Source organism: Mus caroli, unplaced genomic scaffold (assembly GCF_978045245.1).
Source record: "Mus caroli unplaced genomic scaffold, Mus_caroli_1 scaffold_1, whole genome shotgun sequence".
In the NCBI taxonomy this organism is placed as follows: Eukaryota; Metazoa; Chordata; class Mammalia; order Rodentia; family Muridae; genus Mus; species Mus caroli.
This window is the reverse complement of record NW_028227256.1, coordinates 177,918,443-177,944,795: the sequence shown is the minus strand read 5'-3', so window position 1 is coordinate 177,944,795 and position 26,353 is coordinate 177,918,443. Positions and strand designations below refer to the sequence as shown.

The 26,353-nt window shown below is 42.7% G+C and overlaps 1 protein-coding gene across 13 annotated transcripts in view; it reads right to left on the bottom strand.

Annotated features, from left to right (window-relative positions):
• Cdc42bpa (CDC42 binding protein kinase alpha) overlaps positions 1 to 26,353 on the bottom strand; it is a 213,741-nt gene continuing 187,388 nt past the window's right edge. For 7 of the 13 annotated variants that reach the window (XM_085843395.1, XM_085843388.1, XM_029475997.2 and 4 more), the window contains 9 exons: positions 21,203 to 21,796; positions 19,149 to 19,246; positions 16,295 to 16,379; positions 15,280 to 15,403; positions 14,250 to 14,367; positions 9,552 to 9,737; positions 5,849 to 5,966; positions 3,884 to 4,041; positions 1 to 3,532 (listed from right to left, as the gene is read on the bottom strand). In XM_085843395.1, the coding sequence (XP_085699521.1) occupies positions 3,401 to 3,532; positions 3,884 to 4,041; positions 5,849 to 5,966; positions 9,552 to 9,737; positions 14,250 to 14,367; positions 15,280 to 15,403; positions 16,295 to 16,379; positions 19,149 to 19,246; positions 21,203 to 21,796 (1,613 nt within the window). In that variant the 3' untranslated portion in view covers positions 1 to 3,400. The remainder of the gene's footprint in view (positions 3,533 to 3,883; positions 4,042 to 5,848; positions 5,967 to 9,551; positions 9,738 to 14,249; positions 14,368 to 15,279; positions 15,404 to 16,294; positions 16,380 to 19,148; positions 19,247 to 21,202; positions 21,797 to 26,353) is intronic. The other 6 variants (XM_029476006.2, XM_085843403.1, XM_029476009.2 and 3 more) reach the window with 1 other exon arrangement.

Here is a 26,353-nt window from a genome sequence, read left to right as displayed (position 1 = left end):
TAACAGTTCCTTATTTTATTGCAGTACATCAAAGTCTGGTTAATTAGGTGATACCAACATAAAATATTGGTGAGAAATCCTTTGTTACATTTTTGACTGCCCCACCTTAAATAGTTCTGTGCAAAAGAATCCATGTCATAGTTTGGTAGCAGATACTGTCAGGAAATTCCCTAGGACATCTAGGGACAGAACCAAACCAAGTGAGTGCTAAGAGGCCAAAGCAGTATCTTCCCTTCCACATACACACTGGTCATAATTTTCTGAACAAAAATGATTACACCGAGGCCATGCAAAACTGTACAATAATATTACAATGAGAAAAAAATCCTAAAAATTTATAAAATAAATGCTGTTATTCTATCAAATAAGGTCATTTTGTTTTCAATGGCATCAAGGCTGACTGATGGCAGTCAGTCTCCTAAAACTGAAGTAGGGCTCTGTGTGATGCTGTCCCTGGGACAGGAGAGTGTGGTGCTGGAGCTAGCAGGAGACACACCCACTGTAGCAGGGCTCTGCAAGGAACTGGATTTGTGAAGACTGAAGGTTCCAACAAGGTAGGAGCCACTCCAAGGGTACAGGGAAATGCTGTGCAGCGGGTCCAGGTGGGACTGGAAGGGGACAGTGGCCTTGGGCTATGGCAGAGTAGGACCTACAGCAGGGTGTCAGCCATTTTAAGTGCACCTGTATTAGGGGGTGGGCTGGGTGGGTGGCAGCTAGATGTGCTGAGCTGGGAGAATTGAATTTGTGGTGGCTGCCAAGGCTGCATGTGGGCTGCTGCACCGGGAACGGAGGCTGCCCCTCTGCTCTGGCTTCTCTTTAATGACACCTGAGGACCCACACAAGGCAGCTGAACTTGCCTGGAAATAAACGTGGCCACTAAGTTAACAAAATGACAGGATTTTAACATGAAAAGAGGAGTAGCTGAAGAAGGGCTGGTGGGAATGATGGGAATTCCAGATGCTTTCTCTAAGCCTAGCTATAGGAATTCAGTGGAAAGCCTAACAGGCCATTTGTAGTTATTCCCCTGTCTTAAAGCTGCTCACTGGGAAAGAACACAAATGGCTAAGCACAGGGAGTATGTACACAAATTAAAAAAATCATATATATATATATATGATCTGCTTAACAATCTCTGATAGGAAGGCGTTTGTTTTTAGCAAAACCAAAACAAAACCCTGTAATATATTTTGTATACCCACCCAAAACTCACATAACAGATAAGCCAGAATTCAAAGCATACAGGCTGGACATAGCACCAAGTACTAACCCATAGACACTATATCAGAAATGTCTCTTACTGTATTTTTTTTTTTCCATTTCTGGATAAATTCCCGATGCCACAAACTTTGAAATACCTTCCATGGGGTAGGAGAGTGATCTCCAGAAAGGCTTAAACCGGAGGCCTTGTCTCTAATCTTTGTTTCTGTCTCCATCTTTCCCCATCCTTTCCCACAGTTTCTGACAGGAATGCTCTTCACATAAGGCTGGACGTCTGGTAAGATGGTCATTTTTGGAACCCCACTCTACTCTGGGCAGCAGGGCTGCTGCTAGTTCTTTGACAGCATGGGAAACCCACCAAATCCACAGGGCTCCTTGGGCAGAGCTGGGGTGGAAGTCACTGTGGTGGAGCCGGACTTTAGGGGATGTAGAGGTTTAGACTAATTCTAAAAGGGTTCTTTTAAAAACAAGCACCTGTAGGCAACAAAACTTCACAATTGGTTGTCAAAGCTACAAACCAAAGGCTCAGCCTGGTCAGGTTTCTGCTGGGGGAAGGAGAAAGAAGAGGGAAAGGAGGGAGGGAAGGGGAGGCAGCTCTTTCAAGCAAAGTGCCAAGTTGAAGCAGATGTATAAGGCTCTGGCCAAACTAAAGATCTGACCCTTGTTTTTGGGTATACACAAGTTATTTTTATGTGATCTGTTTCCAAAAGGATAAATATAGAGTGATACAGTGCCCACCCCCAAAAAATGTGCTCACTCCAGACTGTCTGTCAAGGCTGCTGCTTACAAAGACCCCAGCCCACATGCTTTTGTTCCCATCTCCCCTCCCTCAACTCTCTTAACACCCCCATAAAGCCACACGACTGGGGAGTCTGACCCACAGGGCCTGGCGGTCAGCATGCCAGGTTAGCAACTTTGGAAATCTATTTTAGATGTGGCTTAAAATGGGGAGAAACGGTGGCTTTTCCATCCCGGGAGAGGAGAGGATTAAGAGAGGCAGGGCCTCTTTACTGGCATGGGCACTAGTTTCTGCCTGTCCCCTCCTGTGTTGGTAGCTGGCGGACATTTGAGTAGAGGACTCTGGTCTCCTCATGCTTCCTGGGACAAGTGCAGCAGTAGATATCCAGAGGGGAAGCTGGCTCACAGTCCACAGTGGTCAGCACACCACAAGCCCCACCGTCCCCTCATGTGGGAAGGCATATTTGGTCAAGGCCATTCAAGCCTATGCTTCTGAGGTTTTCTGTGATTTAGTAAGGAGACCTGTCCCCAGCAGTGTGTTTAAAACTACCCTTAACCAACAGGGAAGTTGTGCTTAGTCCAGAGACTCCTCACTGCAACCTAGAGGGGGACAAGGTTTGGCCGGGACAGAAAAGCAGCTGCATGACCATCCCGTGATCTTCAGAAGCCACAAATTCCCCGTTAGGATGGGAAGGGCTGGAAGGTGGCAGAATTGTTTCACATTCATCTGTGCGAGATACCAAAATATTGTAAGTGGGGACATGGTCTGAGAACTAGAGGAAAAATGCCTCAGGAGGCAAGTGTGCCTCTGGAGTGGCTTCACCACCACCGGTGGTGTTCAGGTCACATCCCACCAATGGCACTAAATCTCCAAACATTCCTTAGATTTCCCTGTGACCTCAGCCTGCCTAGGCTTGAGAAGAGACACCATGGGGACCTGACTTCTGATCTCTTTACAATGTCACTTGAGGCCTTTCTACCCTGTATATGACATAGCTGGGAAACAGACAAGAAACAACACATTTCTTTAAATTAAATGATCTTTCTTATATACGCATCCATCTTTCATCAAACACAAGATGCTTCTTTGACTATTTACATTCAGTATTTAACTTCTACATCTATGTATTTATTTAAACTCTGTATTGTAGTAAAATATGCATTGTTTTAATTCGTGAGGGTTTACTTCCTGGCAACAGTTGGCTGACGCTCATGGAGGCTGCTGGGCGCTACGTGAGGGCTACGGTGAGAACACAACCGGTCTACTCTTAGCGCTGCGTCTGCGCAGTCTGTCTACAGAAGCTACCTGGGGGTTGAGGGGAGGGTGAAGCGGGCCTGGCTGCGGAGGAATCCCCATAGCAGCAGTGTGAAAGGCAAGGCTGCTGCCAGGCACGTTGTCGGAGTTGGAGTGCAGAGTCCCTGCCTGCAGTCACCGGTCCTGGGCTCATGGATCCCAGCTCCCGCGGTCTGTGCTCTCCAGGGAGAGGCTCTTGGTCTTTTGGGGTGAAATGGGACTTGGGGGGCTGCTCAGGTTAGAGCTGTTGGAAGCTGTGGAATGCCTTGGAGAATCAGAGTCCTGCAAAACAAACAGCATTGGTGAGGAGCAAAGGAACAGAGAACAATCACTGGCCCAGGCCCTTGCTGTGCCAGGCCTCTCCAGTACCCACAACCCAACCACCCATGCGTGTCAGCAGACAGCTCCTCCATGAGATGATTGGAGGATGCACACACATGAAAATTGTTGAACCCTTCATTGAAAGGCGATTAGAAGCCTGAAGCTTCTGGAAAGCCACAGCTTACACACCCGTGACAGGCCTTGCCCTCCCTTTAAAGGCACATGCAAGGGGGCAGGGAGTAGATCAGCCTGGACGAAGCATTGGCCTTAAGCATGCATGGCAGGTGCAGCTGCCATCCATGGCCCATTCACCTCTCCATCATAGTCCCTCGCAGGGGCGTCACTTCCTTGGTCCATGCCTCCTGATGACAAAGAGCCCTCCGAGGGAGAGGGCATGGGCTGTCGCTTTGTGTTATAGCTTCCTCCGGAGAATTCCCTCTTTAGTGCACTGCCATTCTGGGCTGACGACCCTACAGGACAATGGTTGGGAAGAACTACTATGTATTCAGAAGAGGCCATACCTCTATAAAGTGTACAGGCTTCCAAGAAGACAGAAGTCCCATGCGGAAGGTTGTTTCTGTTGTCCTCTGGCTATGAGACTGCTGGTGTTCAGATAGCAGTCCCCAGGCCCTGTGGTGCCCATGGAATCCTTCCAGTGCCATCTGACATTGACTTGGGTGTCTTTACCAGGGTGCCCTCAGCATCGTCATACCACAGACATATTGGGCTTTCTTCTAACAGATGGGGCATCTCTGCCTACCCAGACCTCACAGAGGCTCCTAAGACATGGGCTGCATTCTCAGAAGCAGACAGCCACCCCCAGGCAAATGTGGCCTTTCAGAAACTCTCATAGAAAACAGAACACATGAAAGCACTCTTATTTCATAGCTTGAGAGGAACACTTTGGGGGTTACTTTGAGGGCACCCTCAAACGCTGACCTAAGAGCTGGGACATATAGCAAGGGGACCAGTGGCACTGAGAACAAGAGAAGAACCTTGGAAACATGACAAACACTGTTAGTGCCCATTTAAAAGTGTTCCACGTTTCTCACTATGCTTTAGTCTTTGCTTAAGAAAAGTTTTAATTTTATTAAGTTTCATGACTGGTGAAGGACACTGAGTTATAGACTGTTTTTTTGTTAACTGCCTTTTACATTAAGAATCCAGCAAAACTGTCACCAGACAATTGCATGTCCAGCTACTGACCACCAACTGTGTCAATGCTCAGAAGCACACCCGGTGGACTGTTCTCAGTGCCCACAAGGTCCCTTCCCTTCCTAAGCCCTCACAGCCTAACCATCCCTGACTCCTTCCAGACACTACCAGTACTGCTTGTAAACTGGTGTTCTAGAAATATAGCACCTAGGTCCTTGCCAGATGTTTGTAGAGTAGGTTAGCCTGATGCTGCTTGTATTCTAATACTAACATTGGGTTCCCAAGACTGGTTGCCCCAGAGATGAGACGCTAAGTGACCCTGCCCCCAGGTTATTTCTGATTGGCAAATAAAGATGCCAACAGTGTTATGAAAAAGCCCAAACCATTCTGACTCTCAGAAACCTTATTAGATAAATAAAATACATGCTGTGGTGTCTGTCTCCTTCTCTCCCCCTCACCTCTTCCCCGCCTCCTCCAACCTTTCTTGTCAGAGTTCTGTGACATGGCTCAGCCTGGACACTTGCTCTTCTCTTGCATCAGCCCTGTGCTGGCATGCCCAGCTTGTCTGCTTGCTGTTTTATGCTTCTAAGCTGTGGGGTAGGTCGTTATGCTGTCAGTAGTGATGGATATAGCATAACTGACCCTCACGGTATATGGAAACAAAGCACGTGTAGAAATCAGTACTTACTGAATAAACAAAAGTACCAGCGAGTCCAAGAATGAGGGTAATGAGTGTGTCTTCTGCCTGAAGGACTTTGAAATAGGAAAATGGATGTAGTGTATTGAGCTGCTCAGCCATCAGTGGTTTGGGAATAAAGAAGGCTTTGCTGAGGTCTCTGGTGTCAAGTGTACAGACAGTGTCTGCTGGACACTCAAAGTTGATGGCAATCTGTAACTACCATCTTACATGCGGGAACTATCCCAGCCACGATGAACTAACTCTGTGAGCGTGCACATGTTCCCGCACACTCGGGCATGCTGCTGCGGGCATCACTGTACAGTCCATTCTGGTAGACACAGGTCCCCATCATCTCTACCAGGAAGTTGCTCCTGGGCAAGGGATACCTTTTCTTCGTGGTCTCACCTCCTCAGCTCCACTTCCCTCCCCGCCCGGCCACTTACGTGCAGACAGGCCGCTGCTGGCACTCATGGAGCGGCCTGGCTCAGGGCGGGACTTGGTGATGGAGGGAATACTGACGGAGCCACTGAATACTGTCCGGCTTTCCTGAGGCCGTGGGTTCTAAAACACAAAGGAGAGGAATACTCTTCAGCCAGAAATGCAGTTTTGTGTGGACATTTGCCTTTTATTCTGGTTCTCAAGACATCTTGACCAGAATGATAGAGGGCAGGGAGCAATCGAGTCCCAGTCTTTCTCACCAGCAGGGCTCTGAAGCCCTGAGAGGAAATGAATCTCATCCCTGCCAAGGAGTACTTACCAATAGGCAGCTTTTGGTTTGCAATGTTACATGGTTAGCTGTAAGTGGGCTGCAGAATTACATGGACATTTGCAGATAACGAAACTGCGTTGTCTATAGTTGAAATTATTAAGAGACCTGAGTTAGCCTATGTGAAGGAGAGTCAATTAAAATTATTTTCTTGACAAAGCTTTCTTCCTGACACCATGTGTCATGTTCATGAATCTTACTGGCTCTGGAACATGAAGCTTCCTCATGCTGCACTTCATAGCTCAGTTAACAGTTATACCAGGGAGCATGAGTCTGGGACCTGCCCTACTCAGTGCTTTCGACTAGAAAAGGGGTGCAGGGCAGAGCAAGACCCAGAGAATGCAGACATTTGAATCAATTTCTTAAATATTAGAGTGGGCAGACTACACAGGCCACGTTATTTATCTTTTACAACACTTTATTCTTGTGTAGACATGGTCCCACCTTCTTGCAAATATTTTCTGAGGCAAAGGTGGGGTGGGGATTAGGGGTGGGGCAGGAAGTGAAACAGAGCACTCAGTGTCTGCACTATGGAGTCCATGGGCAGCAGGCCCTAGCTTGATTAGCACTCAGGCTAGTGTGTGCCTCCTGGGGTTCCAAGAATCACAGAGGCCACATCTGCAGGAGCAAAGCACTTGCCCTGGCCCACTATGTGGCTCTCCTGCCCTGATCTAATCTAATGACTCACATGGCTTATCTGTGAGCATCAGTATCAATAACCTCCCTTTAGATTCCATCAGAATTCTTCTAGGAGGAATGAGCATGCATTACACAGATGTTGAGAAAATACAAATAGTTTTATTAAAAAGTAGCCCAAACTCCAACCCTATGACTTTCCTGAAGAATGAGAATGCATTAGTTAAGAAAAGCAAGTCTGATGGAGCTAGCATGTGTCACTTTTCTGAGAGGAGCTGACCTGGGGATCTTTGTTTGTTTGGTTTGTGTGTGTGTGTGTGTGTGTGTGTGTACACACATCATGCCATTACATATGTGGAGGTCGGAGGACAGGTTTGGCAGCAGGCTCCCTTGCCCACCATGCCATCTCACTTCCGCTTTATTTCTACACTCAGCAGATCCCATGATGGTCAAGATTAATCAAAATGACTGGAAAATACATTAACCAGCCAGTAGTTTCCTCAGCATTAATTAGTTCATTAAACATGCTTTTTCCTCATTGTCAAGGGACTACACCTGGACTGTGGGGTATTTGGGTGATAATGATCATAAAGAGGCCAATTCTCCTGTTAGTTAACTCACCAGATACTACTAATAACTCGCTGCTTCCTACCTACATTTTCTTTTAAATGTTTATTATTTGTGTGGGATGTGATGAGTTTGTATGTGTGTGAATGTGAGCATATGTGTGCCATACAGGTGGTCAATGGTCCTCTCCCTCACTGTAGGTTCTGGGGTTCGAACCCATGTTGTCAGGTTTGATGGCAAGCATTTTTAGCAACTGAGCCATGACATAGCCCCCAGTTCCTAAAGTTCTTACTAAGCTAACCTATATGCTAACACTTATCAAAGGACAGCTGCCTCTCTGCTACAGTAAGGCAAAGATCAAATGATTTAAACAGGATCTAGGAAGAGGCAGAAACAACCAAGAGGCAAGAAGGAAATCAAGTAGGGTGGTTAACTTTTTTTTTTTTTTTTTTTTTTTTTTTGGTTTTTTTCGAGACAGGGTTTCTCTGTGTAGCCCTGGCTGACCTAGAACTCACTTTGTAGACCAGGCTGGCCTTGAACTCAGAAATCAACCTGCCTTTGCCAAGCGCTGGGATTAAAGGCGTGTGCCACCAAGCCCGGCAATTATTTTGGTTGTTAAGAAGTCTAGAACTGGACACTCAGTTACTATGTGATCATAGACCCCATGATGGAGATGGCTCCGGATGTGTCTGCGCACTGGGCTTTCCCAAACACCTGCAACCCGAGAGAAGCAAATCTGCATTGTTACTTTGGTTCCTAGACCAGATCTGCAAAGTCCATGTAATTCTGTGCAGTGTTTGTTTAAAGAAAATATTTTGCCTTATTTTATCTAAGAAAATTTTAAAAATGAAAGCCAAGACAGTCAAAGGCAGCATTTTAGCATCTGCACACACAGGAGCAAGCCTCTGACACACAGGAGTGTGTGTAAGAAGGCCAAGAGGGACCTTGGAGACAGCAACTGCCAGTTCTCTGCACTTCAAAGCTCAGAAGATGGGCTGCTCTCTTCTATATGATAAGCCTACTCTAGAACAAACAATGGAGGCCAAGCTTCCCAAGAACACTAGTAACTATAACTGAGCTACACCACTAAAGGAACGACAGACAGAGAAATGTTTTATATAAAAAGCTCATCACTTAGTCAAATGATATAAACTCCACTAGAATATAACAAGAAACCCAGGATTTTGGACTTTTTTAGTTAAAACGATGCGTAAGGTAGTTTCCCACTGTGTGGCACCACTCAGCTCAAGCTATGGCAAGCAGTGTCTCTCACAGCAAGGTCCTGCTGACTGTGCTTGGTATCCACCTCCAGTTGCCAAGCAAACTAAGGTAATTCTGTCAAGTAAGGCATTCAGATGGTATTGTTATTTACTTTATCAAAGTAATCTGATAAGAACAAAAATAATCTTTTAGCCCCTCGAATTTTCTTACTGGAAAATTATTATGTTACAAAATTTAAAAGTTGATGTTACTAATTTACTAACCTGGGGCATTATAGAAAGTAAGCTTGCATGGTATAATCCAAATAACTTCATATTCATAAAATTAGTTTCCCTTAACGTTCATACACACAGAAACTATTTGCTAGGACAGACAGTTTAACAGCCACTTCAGCACATGAGCCACGGTAACATGGCACGGGCTGGAGAAAAGGACCACTGCACCCGTTCCCCAGTAGAGCAGCCTCTTTTCGGTTCTTCCTAACTTTTCTTATCTTGTGTCTCGGCTGCAATTAAATCCACATCAGCAACCCAAAGATTTGTAAAACCTGACTTTAACTTGGGATTTTTTCCTGTTACGTGCTTGTTATTTACAGCATTACTTTAGAGACTTTTGATAGGACTATGGGTGAGCTCTAATGACCATAATCTCATCAAATATAAAGCATTTCTCTGACCTGAAGTGGCTATAGGGTAAAGAGAAGCTAAAAAAGAAAAGCCCCAGAAATTCAGGGAGCTCTTTTTCTGTGTATTTTAATAAAGACCCAGTTTGGGAAACTATCCAACAAGACAGACTGAGAAGAGGAGAAAGAGGAGGATAAACAGAAGTCAGAAAGTAGTTGAAGCTGGCAGCTGAGGTGGAGGAAAGGGTAACCACTCTCCAAGGCGCCGCCTCAGTGGTTAGAAAATGCACACTCAGTTAGTTAGTCAAGATTAGCTCGACTCAGCTGTTCATACCCTCAGAGTCATAGAGTGTGGTGTACCAGGGGCAGAGCGCAGGGACGGGGGGTACCCAGGGTTTATGGATTCAGGAGAGAGAAACTGTTCAGCAGAATTGACAGTCATGTGATAGATGTGCTCAAAGTTGCTCGGAGAGGAGATCAGGCTGGAGTGGTGATGAGGGGGTGAATAAGGGAAACCCGGCTATTGAAACAACAGAAAGAAAAAAACATGGTGTAAGGTGACACTGATGGATCAGGGTGAGTGACACCAGACAACACACACACACACACACACACACACACACACACACACAGAGAGAGAGAGAGAGAACAAGGCAGATCTCAGAACTAGTGCCAGTCAAATTCTTTCAGGCCTTAGAGGATTAAATTCTGTAATCAAAATAGCAGATTTTCAAAAGATCATTTCGTGATAACACCATCCCCATGTTACCAGAACTGAACGAGTAGCAGCATGGCTTCTAGAGGTCCCAGAGGCTTTGAGGGTCTTCAGGACTTTCTTAAGCGATGCAATAAAAGCATTGCAAAATCTCTCCAAAACACTAAAACTCCAAGCACAGAAGTAGCAAGAAAGCTACAGAAAGGACGAGAAACCCCAGAGCACTTCCAATGCAAAGTACAAACCTGCACCCTTAGACTTTATGGCTGTTTCTCAGTTCTGAAATTTATGATATGTCCTGGTCTTTAGTGAGCTTATTTCCTTATAACAAAGATGCTGAGATTTGGAGGCTGTACTAGTCCTGGTTTATCTCTAAGCAGCTCAAAGAACAAGCATGTTTTCAACAAGGGAAAATTTTGCTTTCAATGTTCAAATATGTTCTTTAAAAGGCAAATAATAATGAAGTTACAAAAAGTCTACAGAGAAGGCTTCACATCGCCCGATAAATGCTTCTGAGTGCACACATGGGCAGAGCCACTGAGAGGCCAGCCATTTCCTATAACGGAGATTCTCCCTCACTCAGTTCTGGAAGAACAGCTGTTTCCAGAGCACACCATCCCTCAAGACTTATCTAAGCCTAAAAGAAAGGCTTCTATATATGACAGTTCATTTATTTTAGAAATGTAAATAAAATCACTGTTTTCTAAGGTTATCTATCTATCTATCTATCTATCTATCTATCTATCATCTTTGACTTTATGAAAGAAAACTATCTTTTTGGAGGGAAGGTGTCATGAGCTGAGTCCAGGCCGGCATATATAACAAGGAAACACTGTATCACTACTGGGCCACATCCCCCAGTACAGGAAGCAAACTTACTTCTTAAAGAGGTTATTGGGTTCAGTATATTGTGGTCACAAACAACTTAGAAACAGGTAAAATGTACTGTGTTAGGAATATGGTGATAAACGTTACAGTGATAAATTACTCTTGCACTACGTTGGAGAAAAGTGTACCTGTATGTCTAGCAATCACTTAACAACAACAAAAACCACAGGTATATAAATGATAAAGATTCAAGAAAACTAACTCAGTATCTCTCTTAAGACTCGCATGCCATTTTGTATTAACTGCTTATCTTCTCTCCACTCACTAGGATGGAGATGGAAGGTTCACATCTGATACAAGAGGTCAGAAAAGACTCTTCCAAGCTTACTGGCCCATCCACATTTAAGACAGAAGCACTGTTATTTTTGGATATCTGGTACAAATGAAGCAGAGTTAACTTCTAAAGAGCTCTTTAAGTCTTTCTAAGCTCTTAAGTATTTCACAGGAACATGATATTGACTTAATTACGATGAGGCATAAAAACATCTAGGGTCCATGTTCTTTGCAGACAGCAACACAGCTTTGGGACTTGAAAGCTCTTATACCTGTTGCCAGATCAATGTAATTCATCTGTTTTCTTTTTTGGGGGGGGGGATAATTCATAATTCCATTTGACTGGAAAGGACACACAGAGTTGAGATTACATTAAAACCCAAGCTCTTGTTACCTGTGAGCACCCCTACAGACACACACAGTGCTGTGCTATTTCCCTGCGTCTGCTCCTAGAGAAGCACAGGCCTGGGCACAGGGCACATGCTCAAGAAGCATGTGTCAGAGGATTAAGTAATGCCTTCAGAGAACTACATCCTCTGCATGTGAAATGAGAAAAGTCATGTGGAAATAACAGGAAACAAAAAGAAATCTGGATACATGAAAACTCTGCTGTCTACGACGTGTGCTGATGGAGGAAGTCTCATAAACACACAACACTTCAGCCTGGAAATAGAACAATGTTATCTTACACAATAATTAAACATTAAAAGAATAAGGCACATTAAAAACCAACTGAATTGGTATGAAAGAAGACTAATCTGGGGTTGTGGGGAGGTGGTTGTGGAGTTAACAAAACCAGGTGATGACAAATACCCCAAACTAACAGTCTAGTTAGAAATCAGCAGCCAGCATGGAGGGTCATATGGATGGAGCCAGTTGGTGGATGAATGACAAATATCATCTGAAATTGTTTTGCTTAATAATAAAAATCTTTTTAGCAATATTAGCAAACCTGCAAATCTCTGGTGGGTATGGTGACAGACACCTGGGGCACCTAGAAGGCTGAGGCAGGAGGAAGACAGGCTCAAATTTGAGGCTAGCCTAGGCTACATAGTGAATTTGAGGCTAGCCAGGGCCAGCTAACGAAATCCTCTGTCTCCAAACAAAAGATGCAAGTGGTAAGAGACTGAAGGGAGAGAGTTTAGTTAGGCTGGGTGCAGTGGCACAGGCCTCTGTTTCTGGAGACAGAGTCAGTTGGATCTCTATGAGTCTGAAGCCAGCTTAGTCTTCATGGAGAGTTCCAGGTCAGACATGGCTACATAGTAAGACCCTGACTCAAAAAACAGGAACAAAAACAAAACTTAAAAAAAAAAAAGTAAAGCTGAAGGGTACTTTAAAGTCTCTTATAATATTAAACTGCTGATTTAGACTCCAAGGGTTCCACTCCATTGTGAAGGTTGAGAAGACCTTCAGAACAGAAACAGGGTTTCACCTGGTGGGACCCAAGCAGAGCAAGACTAAATCCTACCACCTTAAGGGAAACGCTGCAGTGTAAGTACAAACATTTTCTACAATTCCTTTTACATAGTTACAAATATGATTTTAATTTAAAAGGTTAATACCTATCAGAACCTTGCTCCTGTTGAACTTAGTCTGATTTAGCTGGCATGCTATCTGACAAAATACTTTTAGGTCTAAAGCTGGTTGTCTCTCCATTCCTCAACACTATACACTTTGGAAAAAAAGATAAAAAATTCAGTTAAAACAGTGCACTGTTCTCAGTCTCTCACATACACCCACCCTATGAAGACTTAACTGTTTGTTACACTTCAAAAAGTTCCCTCTACTAAAGCATTGTGTGCCTGGGCATGTAACTTCCCTTTAGAAAAACGAAATAGCAAGAACAGCAATGGCAGAGGTCTGCCCTCAGGACCATGCTATGTGCACTGCCCAGATGACAGCATGGCAGTTGAGGACTCTGGAGCAATGTTACCAGTGGGAAATGGAGACACCCGTGTTCTTGCTCCAGGCAGAAGCTGGGAAGCAGAAAAGCTTACAAACCCAGCAACACGCACAGCAGCTCTGAGTTTAACATGCTTGACTTTGCACTTCTTGCTGGGCTTCACTGTGATCTCATTACAGTGTATACAGTGTGAGAGTGTATACTTTATATTTACCCAGCACAGCTAACATATCCCAAGGCTAATAGATCCCAAAGGGATAATTTGAATGTGAATAATGTGAATAATGTGGCCTCAAAAAAGGAATATTTCTGTGGCCACTACCACTCCACCCCCAAAGATGTGAAAATAGTAAGAAAGCACAGTTATGTGATTGCAATGTTTACAACCAAATATTTTGATTGAAATTAATGTAGACTTATTTTTTTCTCCAGGAATAAATAAAGACCCCTTTATAGCCTAACTTTGACAATACAGTTCTGATTACACAGCACACTTTATCCCCTCTCTCTTTCTCCTACCACCGTGTTGCCAATGAAAATTAGACAGATGTCCTTAGGAGAGATGATGGTCAGTATTCACAGTTGTCTCCAAAACTGTCATAAGGTAGTAATTATTCTGAAGTTCTTTTGCCCAGTTGGAGCAGCTAGCCCTGATGATCAAAGGGTCCCTCTGGAGTTTAGTGGCCTGCTAGGAGTGTGTGACACTGACACATCAGAACCAGAGAGCCTGGGGACTTAGCCAACTCCACTAGTAATTTTAACCTCAGCATAATGGGTCTGTGGATGCAATCTTCATGTTGTTAAAGTACAACAGTCTTCCGGTGTGTACTTCTTTTCACATATAACTGAGCAGGAAACACGCCTGGATTTGCGAAAGGAGCAGACTGAATTTCACATTTAGCCGAGAGGTGTGACTATGAGTGATGAAGCCTGGGTGGACTTCTGAGGAGAAAACATTCAGCTGACTGAAACCTTAAAGCTGTGGGAACTGCATCTAGGATTTGTCACAGACCCTTTCAAGTACAGTGGGTTCTTTCACCAACAGTAGCAAACTTGTATTAGCAAAATGGAAAGCTTTTCTGGGTTAAGAACTTTTGTCAGCTTTCTGAACTGTAAGTTTCGTCCATCGGATGCCACTGTGTCGTGGTCTGTGAAGCAGTGCATGCATGTGAGCCTACGTGCACGTCCTTCCCCGGCAGCTGGCCCTGACTCCTCACACCGTTCATATTCACACCGCTCTTCACGCCTCTTACCATGGGCAGGTCTTTTAGGATCTGTATTCCATCTCCAGGACCCATGTGTGCTATGTGGTTAAAATTAGTTGGGTTAGAAATTAATTTATTTCTCATTTCTGGATCTCGTAGCATCTCCCTGTAAGGTAGAATACCTGTTTAGACAGTATTTCCACATTTAATCAATATAACTTTAAAAAATTAAGCATACTTTGTTTATAAAAATAAAGATATAATTAGAATAACAATATATTAATAGTGCAATTCCTTAGACTACTTTGTTTTTTAAATTTTGCATGAGAAGATCTTGAGATTTAAGGCTGATTTGTGTGTATAATCTGCTCAGTGCTGGAGTCAAAGCCAGGGGCACACACAGGAGCAAGTGCTCACCACTCAGCTACACACCTTGATTAAAGATCTTCTGCTCTACTTGGCAGATAACTTAAAAAATTATATGTGTATCTTTTATAATAGATAATATTTTAGAAATGGTTTTTAATATAGCTACACTTGCTTGCTCATGGAGAATAAAGTTAATCTGAATTTCTTTTTGTTTTTCTCTTTTACTTTTTTTTTTGGACAGGATCTTACCCTTTAGCTCAGGGCATGCTGGCCTCAAACTCAAGGTAATCCTCCTGTCTTAGCCTCTTGAGTGTTAAGATTATAGGCATGAGCCACCATACCTGGCTTCTGTACTTCTTTGTAAGCATATACAAATTTGCTATCTATACAAATGATTTATATTACAGTTATATATGCATTAAATTATAGTTGTCCTATATACATCCAGAAATGAGTGAAAATATGGTATTTTATTCTCATAACTTTGAGGGGTGCTACTCATTACTGTGGGATCCCCATGCAGTTGGAGATAGATCCCTGGGCCTTACTCATGCTTGGCAAATACTCTGCCAATAAGCTACCCCGGCCTTACAAATTTTGACCACAGCTGAGTGACAAATTTTCAGAGACTCTTTCTTCTAAATTGATTCTAGACAGTTGTCTGGGTGATGGCAGCATGGACGGATGTGGGCACAAGTTAACTGCCTACCTCCTCTGTTGCATCCTCTCTTCCTCAGGGACTCGGAAGGAGTAGCGCCGTTTGTTGTTGATATTTCTGACCATTTGCTTCCGACTATTATCTGATGTTTCAGGGACCACAAGTTCATCCCCTTCTGTGAGAAAGAAAATAATAATATTGCTTAGATTGTTAAAGTCCTTCCTATCCATTGGTCTCTGTGATGATGTAATCAATTATACCGTGTGTACAACTATGATAGTTAAGGAATTATATACTAAATATCAGAAAGCAAGCAATAATTTTCCATGGAATATGCAAAAAAATACATGCTGAAATCAGCATAGCTTACAAAACAGTCTCGCTTAGTAAAAGATGCTACACTTTTGCTGGAGGAAACTATAGCTGTCTTGGTGTCATGTCTTTAACCAGTCACTCTACCCACTCTTCACACTGTCTTCTCTGTCCTGTAAGGAGTGCGTCTGGTGGTTCCAGTCCTCTCAAAGAGCAGCGTGCTCTTTAAACTGCGGAGCCGCCTCTCAGCCCCTGAGAAACATCCTACTCTCCACAGATTATTTTCTCCCACCCTCACTTTCCTGGATTCCTGTTCTAAGCCCTTACTCTGGGGGCTCACTCCTGGGACCTTCTTAGCCTCTTCCTAGATTGTCTTCAGTACTTCAGAGATTCTGTGGAATGGCTGTGGAACACTGCGACTCTGGACAAGTGTTCCTAATTTAGGCCAAATGACTATGTCTACAGTATCACAGGCATAGACGACAGGTCCAGCTCTCACTTTTCTTCCTACCTGGGTGCTCCTCAGGAAAATGTGTGTCAGAGTCAGACACTCTGCCTATAGAGTCACACAGCGTAAACAGATGGTTTGCTTACAGCTTGTCTTTACTGTCTTGCCAGAGGTTGACAGTGCACATCACATACTCCAGAGTGAGAGATGCCTGATTCAAATGTGGGTGGAAGGCACTTCATATCCAAATGCCTTGGATTGTTGTAATATTTCCATTGAAATGATCCTATTAATATATTTCCTTACCTGCCATCTTATTTTTGAAATATATTAATCTAATGGTCTCCAATCCTAAGAGATTTAATGATCCTTCAGTGTTTAAAGGTCGGACCTAAAATAATAAAAGTAAAATTAATGTTTCAATAAAACTTTTAAAAATTAAATCATAAAGGTTTTAGTCTATTAAGAATATACTATTAAAGTGGATATTAGCCCAGAAACTTAGTATACCCGAGATATAAGATACAATTTGCAAAACACATGAAACTGAAGAAGAACGAAGACCAAAGTGTGGACACTTTGCCCCTTCTCAGAATTGGGAACAATCACCCATGGGAGGAGTTACAGAGACAAAGTTTGGAGCTGAGACAAAAGGATGGACCATCTAGAGACTGCCATATCCAGGGATCCATCCCATAATCAGTCTCCAAACGATGACACCATTGCATACACTAGCAAGAGTTTGCTGAAAGGACCCTGATATAGCTGTCTCTTGTGAGACTAGGCCGGGGCCTAGCAAACACAGAAGTGGATGCTCACAGTCAGCTATTGGATGGCTCACAGGGCCCCCAATGGAGGAGCTAGAGAAAGTACCCAAGGAGCTAAAGAGATCTGCAACCCTGTAGGTACAACAATATTATGAACTAACCAGTACCCCAGAGCTCTTGACTCTAGCTGTATATGTATCAAAAGATGGCCTAGTCGGCCATCACTGGAAAGAGAGGCCCATTGGACATGCAAACTTTATATGCCCCAGTACAGGGGACCGCCAGGGCCAAAAAGTGGGAATCGGTGGGTAGGGGAGTGGGGGGGGGGAGGGTATGGGGGACTTTTGGGATAGCATTGGAAATGTAATTGAGGAAAATATGTAATAATAAAAAAAGAATATACTATTAAGAACTTTCACCTACCTATTCAAAATAAAGTTCTTTTTAAAAGTCTCAAGTTAGTAATTTTTATTAGCACATATATTATCACATTATTTAAATAAACTAGCTTATAACAACAGTGTTTTAAAAGAAGTCTATGATAGACAAATAAAATCAAGTGTAAATAAATAAACCTTAAAACTGACCCTTTAAAAGGCACCAAAAAATGTGACCAAAAAAGTCAGGAAAGAACACACTGGTTTATAAATTCTTATCACTAAACACCCTATGCCCACACATGTGGAGATGACAGTGCTGACAGAAAGGGATCATTGATAACAGTGATAGAGGAAGCATTCCTAGAATCCAGCAGAGCCAGATCCCTACCTCACACCTACAGTGCACGTCTACGTGCAGCACAGGCAGACGGAGAGCAAGCAAAGCTCTGCTGTGCACCAAATACGGCACACAGGTGTCAGCAACAGTAAACTTGGAAGAAGATAAAGGTCGTAGCTTTATGTCTTGAAGTAGGAAAGTTTCTTAAGAACAGAAAAAGGAAACGCCGAAACAACAGGAATCCCATTGTATTTCAGTAAAGTTAATAACCCCATTGAGGAAACAATCCCACCACCATGACCAGACATCACAGATGGAAAAGTCATTCTGCGTGTCAGTAACTCAGGATCCACAAAAGAAGTTCAATTAGCCAGGAAGAAAACAAAAAGCAAAAAGCTGGCAAATTCAACAACAAAATGAGCAAACATGATCAGGCATTGCCTGGTGGTAGTTTGAATGTAATTGGTCCCCACAGGTCCACAGGAAGTGGCTCTAAGTATAGCCTTGTTGGAGGAGGTGTGGCCTTACTTTGGAGGCCGCTTTCAGATCTCCTAGTGCTCGAGTTCCACCCAATGTGGGAGAACCTACAGCTAGCTGCCTGAGGAAGACAATCTCCTCCTGGCTGCCTTCAGGTAGAGATGTAGAACTCGTGGATTCTCCAGCACCATGTCTGCCTGCCCGCCACCACACTTCCTGCTATGATGATAATGGACTAACAGGCCTCTGAAACTCTAAGGCAGCTCCAATGAAATGTTTTCCTTTATAAGAGTTGCCTTGGTGTCTCTTCACAGCAATAAAACCCTAACTAAGACAGCCTGGGACATGCAAACATAGCTCAGTGATAAACCAATTTACTACAATTTATAAAATGATATGCTAGGGAAGATGTGGGTCAGAAAGGACCTGTAAATAGTGTGGATGTGACTATCACGGTTGGGAAAAGAACATGGTTCTATTGCATAAGGTTCCATAGCTGCAGCCCGTGCCTCAGCATGCCACTGTGAGGCTGATCGGGTAAAGAAATTCCCACACCTTCATCAGGACCTAGATATACAGAAATGCCGACAAGAGCAATGAATCAGAAGTATGTTGTCAAGTGGATAATGGATAAACACTATTAACTTAAAAGATGGTTTTATAGTAGTGAAAAAATCCATGAACTGGATGTAAATATAACAACATGTATGCATCTTTCAAATGTAATGAATGAGTAAAGACAGCAAGGAAAAAGGTGATCATTTCAACAGTTTAATAAATTGCGAAACCAAGGAAAACTGAATACTACTCTTTTAGTAGTCGTCATGCCTTAAAACCTCACTGTGCACGTGAGACTGAGTTAATTATCACCAGCAAGTTTTCCCCAAATTGTGCTGCACGTGAATATGCCTAAAGTAAACTGTCCAGTGTCAGTTTTGAACCAAAGTGGCGACAGAGTCACACTGAAGCAGAATCCCCTCCTGCCTCATGTAGACTGACACCCTGCTGGCCTCGGTGACCCCAGAGACCCTCACAGGAGAGGAGCAGGGAGAAAAGTTGTGGGGTTCAGAGGTCGTACGCCTAATGTAAGATATATACTCATGAGCATGGCCTTATGCCACGCACTGCTAGGTACAATGAATTTCTGTAAGGAAAACTGAAAAAGAAACCATTTGGCCCACAGTTTAGTGCTCTATTACCTTTTTGAGAGGAAGAGTCTGTATCCATTCCATGGAGTTGACATCAAAGACATCAACTGCGTTTTCACTATACACGGAGAGATATGGTGCATTGTAACCTGGGGGGAGGACAGAAGGAAGGAAGGAAGAAAGGAAGGCACAGACTTGATTATTGTGAACTAGTAAACCCCAAACACGTTGAAAGATCTACCCTAAGCAACTGCAGAGTGGAATTTTTCAAAACCTCACGGTTATTATATAAGAATAATGTTAAAAACATTTTTGAAGTGAACATCAAGCAAATCATAAAGAAAGAACTGTATTCTTGTCAAACAAGAACTTTCATTGCACTTTAAAGAGTTGGGCTTTTAAAGCAGTTAAACTGTTGACAGAGAAACAAACATACAACGTGAGAAATGTTTACCTAAGTGTTCTATTCCAGAATGGGAAAGCAAGAGATGCATGACACATGTATCTAGAGACATGTATGCTACACACGTGTCACTGCAGCTGCATGACAAGAACAGATGCTCACTACACACTTGTGGAAGAAATGGGGACACAGGCCACGAGTACGTGATTCACTCGCATGATGGCTACCAACAGATTACTCACAGAAATGAGTTAGATGGTTTCAGTTTTACTTCACATTAGAATGCTCAGCTTATCTGACTCAGCTACAAAACAGCATTCATTTACCCGTTATGTCACGGATAAAAATGTTCATTTCAGAAGAAATAAAACACTGTAAATAGTTAAATCTGGGTGGTAGGGTCTTTTATTACAGATTTCCTTGCTTTTCTGTTCTAAGCCTCACTGTCCTGGAGCACATTCTCTCACTTGACTTTACCTGGATGGCCCCATCCCTCATCCCTCCATTGTTCCTGCTGCAGGGGAGAGGTCCCCACCTCCTGCCCCAGAGTCATTTACCAGAACTCTGAATTCCGCCCTCTTTGGGCCCTTCTGGGGGCGTTTTATTCTACTTTCTGCATTTTAAAAATAGTCCACCTTTTCTTACTGATCCTCCAATGGCTCTTTCCTCACAGCATTCAAACAGGCTCAAGAGATTTCCACTGTAAACAAAGCACTGCCGATCAGACACTCTGCTGACAGCAACTGTAACATGGCACTCTACTGTTCTGTCGGGAGTCTTCCCTGTGCTGTGCAGGCAGAATGCATTGCATCTATTTCACTCAAGACTTCATCTCATATAGTAAAATAATATGTATTCAATAGTGATTATTATTATTCCGTGATAAAAGCATTAAATGACATAGCAATATCTTATGTTTTACAGAAAAAGTGAAATAAGTAAATTGAAATCTATGTATAAACCTTGCTGTGGTTTGAATGTTTGGAACAGGGAGAGCCACTACTTGGAGGTATGGCCCTGTTGGAATAAGTGTGTCACTGTGGATGTGGCTTTAAGACCCTCTTTCGGCCTGGAAGCCAGTATTCTCCTAGCAGCCTTAGAACTCTCAGCTCCTCCTACAACATTCTTGCCTGGACTCTGCCATGTTCCTGTCTTGATAATGGACTGAACCTCTGAACCTGTAAGCCAGCCCCAATTAAATACTGTCCATTATAATAGTTGCCTTGGTCATGGGGTCTATTGACAGCACTAAAACCCTATAAGCTATAAAGCAGAGTAACACTCTGAATAAAGGCTACATTCTACCTGCTGAGAACTAGTTAAACAATTCACTTAGTAACTTCCCCAGCATGGGTCTCATGTGCTACTGCTACTTAAGAACACTCACTGTACTAGGGGTGACAATGAAGACAATGATTTGGGATTATTTCAAAACATAACACCATGGAGATTAAAAAACAATGTATCCCAGTAGGTTTTCCACAGAAGGATTAGTTTTACTTATAAGCATTTAATACTGACCCTGTTTGTCTAGGTTTTTACAATATATGGTTATTTTACAAAAGCAACATAATTGGTATTTGTTAATTAATTCATACCTTAAGAATGATTAAAAAATAAGCTGTTAGTAAAAGTGATTATATTTAAAATAAATGGAAAAGCAAAAATGGAAGAAGGCAGACAACAAGAAAGAGAATCTTACAACAGGAGGAAGGATTTGCTGGCCACATGAGTTCCTGCTGTCTAGACCTTCGGCCCTGGCAGTCTGTGTATATCCCAATGCTGTTAAAACACAGCAAATACTCTTTGTTGGAGATCTCAACTGCACAGAGAGCATCCATTGGTTGGTGTGTAATGAATGACAGTGTATGGTCATTTGAATGGAGCATATTGCATGGACCTCCTTCTCCATTCAGGGGGTATCTGAGAAATCCTGACTGGAATCCCACACAGAGATGCTCACTGAAGATGGCCATCCACTGGACATTACATGGGACTTGAATCTCCTTAAACTTCCTGTGCCTGGTCTTGCTTTGGAACAGTTCATAGCAGAGGACCTGTCTCTTCATGGCCACACACAGGCAGGACAGAGCTCCGTGGCGCACTTTCCCAGCAGCTATGGTCTGACACCCTTTAGTCTCTGCCAGTTTATAAAAATCTGTCTCTTGCCCATCCAAAGCTGACATAGGAAAAAGTCGGACATGGCGATTTCGGCCCGAGATCACAGCAACAAGCTGGTCACTTGGAATGAGTTCAATCTGATGGATTTTCTTATTATCACCAACTCTAATAATCTCTACAGGAAGGAAGAGACAACAACATTAAATGCATCTAAATTAACCCCCAAAGTATATAACCCAACTCATTAAAGACACATATACCCAAAAGTAACAAAGGCCAAAAATCAGAGAGAGGAAGGAAGATAATTAAACCCATTTTCAGATCATTTAGCCCACTGATAGTTGGTATTAAGTTCAACACTGAGATTTTTGTCAGTCAAGACAAAAAAAAAATACCTGTATAAAAGCATGTTTATGCTTCACCAAGTTTGCTTTTTGGTACTAAAATCTAGGACTTTCACTCTGAAGTTCCTATTTTTAAAATCTAAGTAACAGAGAAACTCATGTTTCTCTTTAGGTATTTCTTTTTAAGTTTTATTTTACGTATGTGGGTGTTTTGTGTACATGTGTCTGTGAATCACTTGCATGCCTGTGTCCACAGAAGCCAGAAGAAGGCATCAGATCTCCTGGAACATAAGTTGCAGATGGCATGAGTTATCATGTGGGTATTGGGAACTGAACCCCTGGTTCCTCTGTAAGAACAGCCAGCTCTTAACATTCGAGTCATCTTTCTAGCACCACCCCTTCAGGTATTTTTTTTTTGTGTGTGTGTACATGTGGCTGTGTATGCATGCACAAGTGTGTTGCCACCAGAAATCAGCCTAGGATGTTGGTTCTTAGGAGCTATCTGCCTTGAGGTTTTATTTGTTTGTTTTGGTTTTGTTTGTTTAAATTAAAATTTTAACTTGTGTATGTGTGTGGGTACATGTTACAGCACAGGTATGCCAGTCAGAGGACAGCCTTCTGGAGTCACTTTTCTTTGTCCACCTTTATGTGGGTTTCAGGGATCAAGCTCAGGTCACCGGGCTTGCTTGGCACTTTCATGTGCTGAGTTATCCTGCCCACTCCCCTCTGTTACTAAGTCAGGCTCTCTCACTGGGATCTGGGTTTGGAAGGTTAGGGTGGCTGGCCAGTGCTAAGAGGAATCCATCCATCTGCCTCGGCCTTCCCAGTGTTGGTTGTGATCACAAGCACACACATGTCCAGCCTTTTATGTGGTTTCTGGAAATCAAATGATTTCAGGGCAAGTACTTCACTGACTGACGGAGCTTCCTACCCTTCTCAGGGTCTTGCTATGGATAACACGCTCATCAAGTTTAAATGAATTGCTTTCTCAATATCTAACCTGATAGAAAGACAGAACTTAAGAACTTCAGTGTTATGTTTATGAGTAGCAAATTCGATTCGTTTTGCTTTATTTCACTCAGCACTTAATTTCACGGCGATTTCAGACCTGACTTCTTATAGCACATCCAAGGATGGAAAGCAGCGTGTAGTTTTCTTTCATGTGGGAGGGATAACACAGAACTGAGGCTTTAGAACTTAAAAGGGACAACAGAATTGAACAAATCTTTTGATTTAAAGCTGGGCGTAGTGGCACACACCTTTAATGCCACCACTAGGGAGGAAGAAACAGGCAGATCTGTAAGTTTAGCCAGTCTGGTCTACAGGGTGAGTTCTAGGAAAACCAGAGCTACAAAGTGAAACCCTGTCTCAAAAGAGCAAAAAAGAGAAAGAAAACCAGAAATCTTTTTTTTTAATTTTTAATATTTTTATTACATATTTTCCTCAATTACATTTCCAATGCTATCCCAAAAGTCCCCCATAGCGCCCCCCACTTCCCTACCCACCCATTCCCATTCTTTTGGCCCTGGCATTCCCCTATATTGGGGCATATAAAGTTTGCAAGTCCAATGGGCCTCTCTTTCCATTGATGGCCGACTAGGTCATCTTTTGATACATATGCAGCTAGAGACAAGAGCTCCGGAGTTCTGGTTAGTACATCATGTTGTTCCAACAATAGGGTTGCAGATCCCTTTAGCTCCTTGGGTACTTTCTCTAGCTTCTCCATTGGGAGCCCTGTGATACATCCAATAGCTGACTGTGAACATCCACTCCTGTGTTTGCTAGGCCCCGGCATCGTCTCACAAGAGACAGCTATATTTGGGTCCTTTCAGCAAAATCTTGCTAGTGTATGCAATGGTGTCAGCGTTTAGAAGCTGCTTATGGGATGGATCCCTGGATACGGCAGTCTCTAAATGGTCCATCCTTTCATCACAGCTACGAACTTTGTCTCTGTAACTTCTTCCCTGGGTGTTTTGTTCCCAATTCTAAGAAGGGGCACAGTGTTCACACTTTGGTCTTCATTCTTCTTGAGTTTCATGCGTTTAGCAAATTGTATCTTATATCTTGGGTATCCTAAGTTTTGGGCTAATATTCACTTATCAGTGAATACATATTGTGTGAGTTCTTTTGTGATTGTGTTACTTCACTCAAGATGATACCCTCCAGGTCCATCCATTTGGCTAGGAATTTCATAAATTCATTCTTTTTAATAGCTGAGTAGTACTCCATTGTGTAAATGTACCATAATTTCTGTATCCATTCCTCTGTTGAGGGACATCTGGGTTCTTTCTAGCTTCTGGCTATTATAAATAGGGCTGCTATGAACATAGTGGAGCATGTGTCTTTTTTACCGGTTGGGACATCTTCTGGATATATGCCCAGGAGAGGTATTGCTGGATCCTCCGGTAGTACTATGTCCAATTTTCTGAGGAACCGCCAGACTGATTTCCAGAGTGGTTGTACAAGCTTGCAATCCCACCAACAATGGAGGAGTGTTCCTCTTTCTCCACATCCTCGCCAGCATCTGCTGTCACCTGAATTTTTGATCTTAGCCATTCTGACTGGTGTGAGGTGGAATCTCAGGGTTGTTTTGATTTGCATTTCCCTGATGATTAAGGATGTTGAACATTTTTTCAGGTGCTTCTCTGCCATTCGGTATTCCTCAGGTGAGAATTCTTTGTTCAGTTCTGAGCCCCATTTTTTAATGGGGTTATTTGACTTTCTGGAGTCCACCTTCTTGAGTTCTTTATATATATATTGGATATTAGTCCCTTATCTGATTTAGGATAGGTGAAGATCCTTTCCCAATCTGTTGGTGGTTTTTTTGTCTTATTGATGGTGTCTTTAGCCTTGCAGAAGCTTTGCAGTTTCATGAGGTCCCACTTGTCAATTCTCGATCTTACAGCACAAGCCATTACTGTTCTATTCAGGAATTTTTCCCCTGTGCCCATATCTTCAAGGCTTTTCCCCACTTTCTCCTCTATAAGTTTCAGTGTCTCTGGTTTTATGTGTAGTTCCTTGATCCACTTAGACTTGACCTTAGTACAAGGAGATAGGAATGGATCGATTCGCATTCTTCTACATGTTAACAACCAGTTGTGCCAGCACCATTTGTTGAAAATGCTGTCTTTCTTCCACTGGATGGTTTTAGCTCCCTTGTCGAAGATCAAGTGACCGTAGGTGTGTGGGTTCATTTCTGGGTCTTCAATTCTATTCCATTGGTCTATTTGTCTGTCACTATACCAGTACCATGCAGTTTTTATCACAATTGCTCTGTAGTAAAGCTTTAGGTCCGGCATGGTGATTCCACCAGAGGTTCTTTTATCCTTGAGAAGAGTTTTTGCTATCCTAGGTTTTTTGTTATTCCAGATGAATTTGCAGATTGCACTTTCTAATTCGTTGAAGAATTGAGTTGGAATTTTGATGGGGATTGCATTGAATCTGTAGATTGCTTTTGGCAAGATAGCCATTTTTACAATGTTGATCCTGCCAATCCATGAGCATGGGAGATCTTTCTATCTTCTGAGATCTTCTATAATTTCTTTCTTCAGAGACTTGAAGTTTTTATTATACAGATCTTTCACTTCCTTAGTTAGAGTCACGCCAAGATATTTTCTATTATTTGTGACTATTGAGAAGGGTGTTGTTTCCCTAATTTCTTTCTCAGCCTGTTTATTCTTTGTGTAGAGAAAGGCCATTGATTTGTTTGAGTTAATTTTATATCCAGCTACTTCACCGAAGCTCTTTATCAGGCTTAGGAGTTCTCTGGTGGAATTTTTAGGGTCACTTATATATACTATCATATCATCTGCAAAAAGTGATATTTTGACTTCATCTTTTCCAATTTGTATCCCTTTGATCTCCTTTTGTTGTCAAATTGCTCTGGCTAGGACTTCAAGTACAATGTTGAATAGGTATGGAGAAAGTCTAGTCCCTGATTTTAGAGGGATTGCTTCAAGCTTCTGACCATTTACTTTGATGTTGGCTACTGGTTTGCTGTAGATTGCTTTTATCATGTTTAGGTATGGGCCTTGAATTCCTGATCTTTCCAAGACTTTTATCATGAATGGGTGTTGGATCTTGTCAAATGCTTTTTCCGCATCTAACGAGATGACCATGTGGTTTTTGTCTTTGAGTTTGTTTATATACTGGATTACGTTGATGGATTTCCGTATATTGAACCATCCCTGCATCCCTGGGATGAAACCTACTTGGTCAGGATGGATGATTGTTTTCATGTGTTCTTGGATTCGGTTAGCAAGAACTTTATTGAGGATTTTTGCATCAATATTCATAAGGGATATTGGTCTGAAGTTTTCTATCTTTGTTGGGTCTTTTTGTGGTTTAGGTATCAGAGTAACTGTGGCTTCATAGAATGAGTTGGGTAG